We start from the raw sequence: 10,294 nt of genomic DNA, 5'->3' as shown, positions 1-10,294 counted from the left end.
GTGTAAAGTGAGACCTGCTGAGGTGAACATCACTGTGTCTCTCATAGACTGACACTGGGGGGTGAAATGTCCCTTATGTGCTCTCTCTCTATCGCTCTCTTTCTCTCTCTCTCTCTCTCTATCTCTCTATCTCTCTCTCTCTCTCTCTCTCTCTCTCTCTCTCTCTCTCTCTCTCTCTCTCTCTCTCTCTCTCACCAGACCCCTGGTGCTCATTTATATGTGCAAAGTATGTAAAGAATACAAACCATTTTTCAAACCCTAAACTGTGCAGGGTTTCTTCAACTATGGGTCCTGAGTTATGAGAATACATCTATAATACACTGCGGTCTGCTGTGAGCACAAAACAAGACAGTCTCTAAGCTTTGGACAGGCCTGCTGGCCTTTTACACACCCTGTGTCTCTAAGTGGTTTTCAGCAGGATGTCTATGTGGTGTCACTCTGTTTTCTCTCATTCTTTCAATGTTGTTCACAACCATGACAATTTGCAACACAGTCCACTGTATGCCATGTAGCCTATGTATTGCCACTTACAAGATCATAGGTTTAATTCATTCAAACTACAATCATTTGTTTACAGAGGTTAAAGTAGAAATTGTATCAATGTATACTAGGCTACAGCGAAGAAGCCTACACACCTACTAAACTCTCAACTAGTAGCCTACACATGAATTAGTACATGCATGACAGAGATGAGACTGACTTTCATTCTGTAGGTGTTTCCTCCACATACCCTCACAGTAATGCTCCACCCCTGTTCACCCTTCATGTCAGGATATGTTCTATCCCTAAAGGGCATCAGGAGTACTGCCTGTAACTGTTACATGGGGAGGGGCTAAATCGATCTAAGGCACACAACTGAGTTTAATAACAAGAGGATACAGGTGTATGTATGTGTAATGTATGCTTGAAAATGTACTGCATACTTACCAGATAACATTATACTTTTCACCCAATTAAATTAATCATATTCATATATTCTCTTAAACACTGCCTCAGTATTGGACATCTTTGAATCAGTTGATGCCTAAATAGCAAACTATACAATGTATAAAAACAAAAAAAACATCCTCAAGACACCACAAAGTGTGTATGCTTTACGCACCCTCTACATGCACCCTCTACATGCACCCTCTACACACCTGAATAAGGTGTTAACAAAAATGACGCGTCCAGTTCGACCAATCACCAATAACCCCATAGTAGAAGTGTTGTCTACATGGGTGGACTTTTTCCATTCAACACACTGGTTGTGAAGAGGACATCTTCAAAGATGATGGCACTGTGTCTGATACTGGCATTTCTTGTAGAGATGGGTAAGCCTCTCTGATGCTAGGACATACTTCTGTGCTGTGGCCTCGTGGGGAGATACTGTTTGGGAATGGGATCAAGCTGGATGTTGAGTGTGGTCACTCTGATGATCCACAGATGAGAATCCTGGTCCTTCTCTCTGTCATAAGAACTGGAGTTCTCCTCCGCTGTCTGACCATCTTCATCATCATCTACACCACCAGGAAATAGATCAATCTAAGACAATGTCGATGGACTTTTGCAGTAAAAGTCGGAAATATCATCACTATGTATTGAAAATGTGTATTTGTTGAGATTGCTGAGTTGTTTCATATTGCATTTTTTAAAATTAATGGCCTTTGACCTTGTTTAAAAAGTTGGATGTCAGTTGGTTAAATTGCTCTTCTGAAATTCCCTGTATATGCTGCTTCTTATAGCATTTATAAATATCCATTTAAACAACTGATACTAACTAAAATAGACTTGTCCCTTCTCCTCTGGTCTGTACATACACCATGTCTGTATGAATGTGTGCAGAGGGTTTCTGCAGATCCAACCTACTGATAAATACAAATCCCACCCATGCATACACCCACACAGCGAGATGTTCACAGGTACCTACACACTGCGGTCTGCTGTGAGCACAAAACAAGGCCATCTCTACGCTTTGGACAGGCCTGCTGGCCTTTTACACACTCTGTGCCTCTATGTGGTTTTCAGCAGGATGTCTATGTGGTGTCACTCTGTTTTCTCTCATTCTTTCAATGTTGTTCACAACCATGACAATAAGCAACACAGTCCACTTATATACTGTATGCCATGTCGCCTATATCTTGTCACTTACAAGGTCATAGGTTAAATTAATTCAAACTACAATCATTTGTTTACTGAGTTAATTGTTTTTGTTCATGTATACTAGGCTACAGTGAAGAGGCCTATCCATAAGGTACACCCCTACTAAACACTCAACTAGTAGCCTACACTTGAGTTAGTAACTGAATGACAGGGATGAGACTGACTTTCATTCTGTAGGTGTTTCCTCCACATACCCTCACAGTAATGCTCCACCCCTGTTCACCCTTCATGTCAGGATATGTTCTATCCCTAAAGGTCATCAGGAGTACTGCCTGTAACTGTTACATGGGGAGGGGCTAAATCTATCTCAGGCACACAACTGAGTTTAATAACAAGAGGATACAGGTGTATGTATGTGTAATGTATGCTTGAAAATGTACTGCATACTTACCAGATAATATTATACTTTTCACCCAATTAAATTAATCATATTCATATATTCTCTTAAACACTGCCTCAGTATTGGACATCTTTGATTCAACTGGTGCCTAAATAGCAAACTATACAAAGTTGAAAAAATATATAAAATTATCATCTAGACACCACAAAGTGTGTATGCTTCACCCACCCTCTCCACAATATCCTACACAGTAAGCATTGGTTCACTTTGCATGGATTATATGAGTGATTTTCAGTTACGAAGACCATGGTTGCCTGAATAAGATGTTAACAAAAATGACGCGCCCAGTTCGACCAATCACCAATAACCCCATAGTTGAAGTGTTGTCTACATACAGTAGGTGGACTTTTTCCACTCAACACACAGGTTGTGAAGAGGACATCTTCAAAGATGATGGCACTGTGTCTGATACTGGCACTTCTTGTAGAGATGGGTAAGTCCAACTTTGATATTTCTCTGCTTAAGGGATGTAGACTCAGGTACTTAATTGATGCAATTCATATAGGTATTTTTGGGGTATATAAAGGACTTGTGTAAGTAATGGATCATGTTTCTGTGTGTATTTTAGCTGCTGCACAATCCTTGGAAATGCATCTTATTATGGCCAATGTTGGAGAGACTGTGACTTTGCACTGCTTCTATAAAGGCAACCTGGCACTGTACCTTATGTGGTACAAGCAAACAATGGGTGACAATCCTCAACTCTTATTAACCTTTTACAAGTATAACAAGAATGCAACATTTTACCATGAATTTAAGGGTAACACTCACTTCTCAGTGCAAAGCGGTGAAGGAATGAATCACCTAAAGATCTCAGACATGCAACTCTCTGATTCAGCCACATATTACTGTGGGAACTCGTATGCCAACCAGGTGGAGTTTGGAGCAGGAGTCATTCTCACTGTGAAAGGTACAACATCTGAATTTACAAACAAAGGAAATAGTAACTCATTTTCTGCACTTATAATGTTAAGGGATTTTTCCACATTACGTTTAGGATACAATGGCTTAATTATGCTGTATTTGCATGATCAGATATGACTGTGTATGATTTCAACAATGTTAACTTGGGACACAACATTGGGGACAGTTGTACTGACTTATAAACATTCTACAAACAAAGGAAATAGCATCTTATGTTCTGCAACTACAATCTTTTGTTTTTTTCCACTTTATGTTTAGGATACAATGGCTTAATTATGCTGCATTTCCATAATCAGAAATGACTGTGTATGATTTCAACAATGTTAACTTGGGACACAACATTGGGAACAGATTTACTGACTTATAAATCCTCTTGTCAGGTTCAGGGTCAAGAGACATGACTGTGCTCCAGCAGCCTGTGTCTGAGTCAGTCCAGCCAGGAGACTCTGTGGCTCTGAACTGTACAGTAAACACTGAGACCTGTGCAGGAGAACACAGTGTCTATTGGTTCAGACATGGCTCAGGAGAATCCCGTCCAGGAATCATTTACACCCATGGAGACAGAAGTGATCAGTTTGAGAAGAGCCCTGAGGCTTGGTCTCCTACACAGAGCTGTGTCTACAACCTCCCCAAGAGGAACCTCAGCCTCTCTGATATTGGGACTTACTACTGTGCTGTGGCCTCATGTGGGGAGATTCTGTTTGGAAACGGGACCAAGCTGGACATTCAAGGTAAATCCCATTTAATCTGTAAATATCCCCAACAATACTGTATATTCATGCAAACAGCCTACCTCCAAATGACCTCATTATCTTGTCTCAACAAGCTATACAATATCACCATCAGCTTTTGATTCAATATTTTACTGTTTGATGATCTTCCTAAGTGCTCATGAATACAATATGAATTCTCTGATACCCTTTCCACAGTTCCAGAACATGATTCTCCATTTGATATGAGTCCTACTGTTCTGGCCTTGGTCGTCTCCAACATCGTTCTGGGGATAGTGACCCTTCTACTTGTCTGGGCGCTGTGCAAGAACAGAGATAGCAGAGGTATTACTTTATATCTAATGTATGTGATGTTATAATGATATAGCTGATGTATCTAATGTTTCATGCATCTCTATGCAATGTACATTCTGTAAATATCAGTTCAATGTCCATCATATAAGCACTGTTAATTAACTGCATGAGGTTACAAATAGATAGATTGTCATAAAAAATCATAGCTGGCCTTCCTCTATTTCAATCTCTATGAAGGGAGGACTGATGTCCCAACGTCCCACGGCAATCAGGTAAATTTGTCAACATTTATAAATATAGTATGATTTTAGTTTTTACAAGAAACTGCCATTTAACTTGCCTTACAGCTAGAAGTCAGCTTATTTGTGCATTTTGTGTTATTAAGCTTTTTTGGAAGTAAAAGGTCACTCTACTAGATGTAGCCTTGTGATCTTTGTGATTGTTGTTGATTTTTCCATGGAACTTCTGTCACTGTTCCACTGACTGTCAGGTCATTGTAGTGGGTGTACAGTCTGAACAGTCATGTCTTTTGTCGAGTGTTTTCTTCCACAGGAGAATAGAAACATTATATAGTAGATCATGCTGTCATCATAATGTATTTTCTCATGGCTCCACCCCCCTCAGAATCAAGACAGTGATGTGTTGAACTATGCAGCTGTCAGTTTCACCCCCAAGAACAAGTCCTCCTCTAGAACAGCAAGAGAGAAGACCAGCAGAGACGATGCAGTGTACTCTGATGTCAGATACCTTCAGCAGCAGTGAAATATATCACCACTATCACAGACTACAAAAATAAGTTGTACTATTTGTAGCATAATAAAACTGCTTTTAGTACCAAAAATTACTATGGAATTTTCAATGTAACAAACTGTTGTTTTAACATTGTCTGTGTGCTAGATGTATATAATGATCCTGCAATGCCTTAAATAGCTTAACTTTTTACAGCTTTTTATTGTAAGAAATCATATGGTAGAGAATCCCATTTTTGCTGTATTACTATGTGTTTTTAACATAATAAACTATACATTTTTACATTCTGTACATCTCTATTCTCTGTCTACAGTAAATCTCTGCAACCACATATACAGTGGGGCAAAAAAGTATTTAGGTCAGCCACCAATTGTGCAAGTTCTCCCACTTAAAAAGATGAGAGAGGCCTGTAATTTTCATCATAGGTACACTTCAACTATGACAGACAAAATGAGAAAGAAAATCCAGAAAATCACATTGTAGGATTTTTTATTAATTTATTTGCAAATTATGGTGGAAAATAAGTATTTGGTCAATAACAAAAGTTTCTCTCAATACATTGTTATATACCCTTTGTTGGCAATGACAGAGGTCAAACGTTTTCTGTAAGTCTTCACAAGGTTTTCACACACTGTTGCTGGTATTTTGGCCCGTTCCTCCATGCAGATCTCCTCTAGAGCAGTGATGTTTTGGGGCTGTTGCTGGGCAACACGGACTTTCAACTCGCTCCAAAGATTTTCTATGGGGTTGAGATTTGGAGACTGGCTAGGCCACTCCAGGACCTTGAAATGCTTCTTACGAAGCCACTCCTTCGTTGCCCGGGCGGTGTGTTTGGGATCATTGTCATGCTGAAAGACCCAGCCACGTTTCATCTTCAATGCCCTTGCTGATGGAAGGAGGTTTTCGCTCAAAATCTCACGATACATGGCCCCATTCATTCTTTCCTTTACACGGATCAGGCGTCCTGGCCCCTTTGCAGAAAAACAGCCCCAAAGCATGATGTTTCCACCCCCATGCTTCACAGTAGGTATGGTGTTCTTTGGATGCAACTCAGCATTCTTTGTCCTCCTAACACGACGAGTTGAGTTATTACTATTTTGGTTTCATCTGACCATATGACATTCTCCCAATCTTCTTCTGGATCATCCAAATGCTCTCTAGCAAACTTCAGACGGGCCTGGACATGTACTGGCTTAAGCAGGGGGACACATCTGGCACTGCAGGATTTGAGTCCCTGGCGGCGTAGTGTGTTACTGATGGTAGGCTTTATTATTTTGGTCCCAGCTCTCTGCAGGTCATTCACTAGGTCCCCCCGTGTGGTTCTGGGATTTTTGCTCACCGTTCTTGTGATCATTTTGACCCCACGGGGTGAGATCTTGTGTGGAGCCCCAGATCGAGGGAGATTATCAGTGGCTTGTATGTCTTCCATTTCCTAATAATTGCTCCCACAGTTGATTTCTTCAAACCAAGCTGCTTACTTATTGCAGATTCAGTCTTCCCAGCCTGGTGCAGGTCTACAATTTTGTTTCTGGTGTCCTTTGACAGCTCTTTGGTCTTGGCCATAGTGGAGTTTGGAGTGTGACTGTTTGAGGTTGTGGACAGGTGTCTTTTATACTGATAACAAGTTCAAACAGGTGCCATTAATACAGGTAATGAGTGGAGGACAGAGGAGCCTCTTGAAGAAGAAGTTACAGGTCTGTGAGAGCCAGAAATCTTGCTTGTTTGTAGGTGAGCAAATACTTATTTTCCACCATAATTTGCAAATAAATTCATTAAAAATCCTACAATGTGATTTTCTGGATTTTTTTTCTCATTTTGTCTGTCATAGTTGAAGTGTACCTATGATGAAAATTACAGGCCTCTCTCATCTTTTTAAGTGGGAGAACTTGCACATATGGTGGCTGACTAAATACTTTTTGTCCCACTGTATGTAGGATATGTGTGTGTATGTGTATGTATGTGTGTATGTATATGTGTATATATATATTCATATATATATATAAAAATAACTATTATTTTTATTATTATTTTGTATTTTAAAAATTTTTTATATAGCCTGTCACATCTGTGAATGTGCAAAGTGTTGTTGGTTGATTTGAAAAACAAGAAAACTTAATTGAAACTTTAAATTGAAAAAATTATGTGAAATGTCAGAATAATAGCAGAGAGAATTATTTATTCCAGTTTTTAGTTCTTTCATCACATTCCAAGTGGGTCAGAAGTTTACATACACTGTCACGTTCTGACCAATATTTCCTTTGTTTTGTATTTATTTAGTATGGTCAGGGCGTGAGTTGGGTGGGCAGTCTATGTTTGATTTTCTATGATTTGGGATTTCTATGTTTCGGCCTAGTATGGTTCTCTATCAGAGGCAGGTGTCATTAGTTGTCTCTGATTGAGAATCATACTTAAGTAGCCTGGGTTGCACTGTTTGTTTGTGGGTGATTGTCTATGTTGATGGCTTGTTTCAGCGCAGCTCGCATTAGCTTCACGGTTGTTATTTTGTTTACTGTTTTTGTATAGTGTTTCAGTGTTCAGTTCTTTCTTTTATTAAACATTCAACATGAACACATATCACGCCGCATGTTGGTCCTCCGATCCTTCTCGCCTCTCCTCTTCAGATGAAGAGGAGGACGACCGTGAGATACACTCAATTAGTATTTGGAAGCATTGCCTTTAAATTGTTTAACTTGGGTCAAACGTTTCAGGTAGCCTTCCACAAGCTTCCCACAATACATTGGGTGAATTTTGGCCCATTCCTCCTGAAGGAGCTGGTGTAACTGAGTCAGGTTTGTATGCCTTCTTGCTCGCACATGCTTTTTCAGTTCTGCCCACAAATGTTCTTTAGGATTGAGGTCAGGGCTTTGTGATAGCCACTCCAGTACCTTGACTTTGCTGTCCTTAAGCCATTTTGCCACAACTTTGAAAGTATGCTTGGGGTCATTGTTGACTTGGAAGACTCATTTGCAACCAAGCTTTAACTTCCTGATTGATGTCTTGAGATGTTGCTTCAATATATCTACATAATTTTTCCCCCTCGCGTTTCCATCTATTTTGTGAAGTGCACCAGTCCCTCCTGCAACAAAGCACCTCCACAACATGATGCTGCCACCCCAGTGCTTCACGGTTGGGATGGTGTTCTTTGGCTTACAAGCCTCCCCCATTTTCCTCCAAACATAATGACGGTCATTATGGCCAAATAGTTCTATTTTTGTTTCATCAGACCAGAGGACATTTCTCCAAAAAGTACAATCTTTGTCCCCATGTGCAGTTGTAAACCGTAGTCTGGCTTTTTTATGGCGGTTTTGGAGCAGTGGCTTCTTCCTTGCTGAGCGGCCTTTCAGGTTATGTCAATATAGGACTCGTTTTACTATGGATATAGAAACTTTTGTACCTGTTTCCTCCAGCATCTTCACAAGGTTCTTTGCTGTTCTGGGATTGATTTGCACTTTTCACACCAAAGTACGTTCATCTCTAGGAGACAGAACGCATCTCCTTCCTGAGCGGTATGACGGCTGTCCCATGGTGTTTATACTTGCGTACTATTGTTTGTACAGATGAATGTGGTACCTTCAGGTGTTTGGAAATTTCTCCCAAGGATGAACCAGACTTGTGGAGGTCTACACATTTTTTCTGAGGTCTTGACTGATTTCTTTTGATTTTCCCATGATGTCAAGCAAAGAGGCACCTAGTTTGAATGTAGGCCTTGAAACACATCCACAGGTATACTTCCAATTGACTCAAATTATGTCAATTAGCCTATCAGAATCTTCTAAAGCCATGCCATCATTTTCTGGAATTTTCCAAGCTGTTTAAAGGCACAGTCAACTTAGTGTATGTAAACGTCTGACACACTGGAATTGTGATACAGTGAATTACAAGTGAAATAATCTGTCTGTAAACAATTGTTGGAAAAATGACTTGTGTCATGCACAAAGAAGATGTCCTAACCGACTTGCCAAAACTATAGCTTGTTAACAAGAAATTTGTGGAGTGGTTGAAAAACTAAGTGTATGTAAACTTCCGACTTCAACTGTATATGATTTACATTAAATGCTCTCTTTGTAAGAAGTGCAGTGTCAGTTCACACACCTACCAGGAAGGGTGTTATTTGTTGTATCTCCCACAAATCAGAGAAAAAAGGTTCCTTTCTCTGTAACTGTCAGACAAGAAGCCTACTGATCACAGTACTGCACCAGTCCATTTGGTTCAGGGCAGGTGAGAGTAACCACTCAGGATGGACTGCAAGATGATCCCACTATTCATCTGTATGGTGATTCTGCATCTCACTAAGTACTGTATGTGCATATCTAGTCTTCCTAGTCCATTTCTCCTCTGTTTCAGTAGCTATTTACTGTAAGATAATGACATTGTCCTCTAACTTATTGACATGGCTTTACTGTAAGATAATGACATTGTCCTCTAACTTATTGACATGGCTTTACTGTAACTTTTACGCAAATTTCAAATGTATTAATTTATGTCTACATCATTTTGCCAAACATGAGCCCTTTACCTCAGAATGATTTACACCATGAGCAAATATTTCCATCTCCAACTTTGTCCTCTATCCAGTGTGTTCTAGATGGTACCATGTATCCCATTATATCTCAGCCTGTGCTGGCAGAATTGGTACCCCTAAGGGGATCTGTGAGTATGGAGTGCTTCTCCATGGTAGACACAGTGTTATGGAAATGGCTGAAACACAGCACTGGAAATGGCTGAAACACATACTGGGGCATAGACTTCCATCTAGTAGGTGTGCAAATAAATGTTGTGCAGGGGTATTTTGTGCAACGTCTATTTGCGCCTCTTCAGGATGGAAACTACAAGTGTAATGGCTGCGCTCAATGCAATGGCACTTACAAATGTAGATCTTTCAAACACCCCCAAACAGGGAAAGAGATCCCAATCAAAGGTGTTATCACATTCTCCACTAAGGCAGTTTTTTATCTTCTTACTTGTCCTTGTGGTAAAAATGATGTGGGTAAAACCATGCACGAATTTAAAGTATGAACCTCGGAGCATTGTATTTCTGTTAGGTACTTTTTTT

At 40.0% G+C, this 10,294-nt stretch overlaps 1 protein-coding gene across 1 annotated transcript; it reads left to right on the top strand.

The window, feature by feature from the left end:
- Positions 1-2,971: 2,971 nt before the first annotated feature.
- Positions 2,972-4,574, top strand: LOC121839344. The gene is made up of 4 exons (XM_042297804.1): positions 2,972-2,975; positions 3,111-3,452; positions 3,847-4,197; positions 4,396-4,574. Exons 1-4 carry the CDS (start codon positions 2,972-2,974, stop codon positions 4,554-4,556), a joined length of 858 nt encoding a protein of 285 aa, XP_042153738.1. The 3' UTR covers positions 4,557-4,574.
- The last annotated feature ends 5,720 nt before the right edge of the window (positions 4,575-10,294 follow it).

The sequence above is a fragment of the Oncorhynchus tshawytscha genome, linkage group LG15, assembly GCF_018296145.1.
Source record: "Oncorhynchus tshawytscha isolate Ot180627B linkage group LG15, Otsh_v2.0, whole genome shotgun sequence".
Taxonomy (NCBI): Eukaryota; Metazoa; Chordata; class Actinopteri; order Salmoniformes; family Salmonidae; genus Oncorhynchus; species Oncorhynchus tshawytscha.
Note: the sequence above shows the minus strand (reverse complement) of the source record. Positions and strands in the feature narration are given on the sequence as shown.

Excerpts from the sequence above, each read along its gene's own strand:
- LOC121839344 (XM_042297804.1), top strand. Across the intron at positions 3,453-3,846 it reads AGTCATTCTCACTGTGAAAG|GTTCAGGGTCAAGAGACATG; the intron begins GTACAACATCTG and ends TCCTCTTGTCAG. Across the intron at positions 4,198-4,395 it reads GACCAAGCTGGACATTCAAG|TTCCAGAACATGATTCTCCA; the intron begins GTAAATCCCATT and ends CCCTTTCCACAG.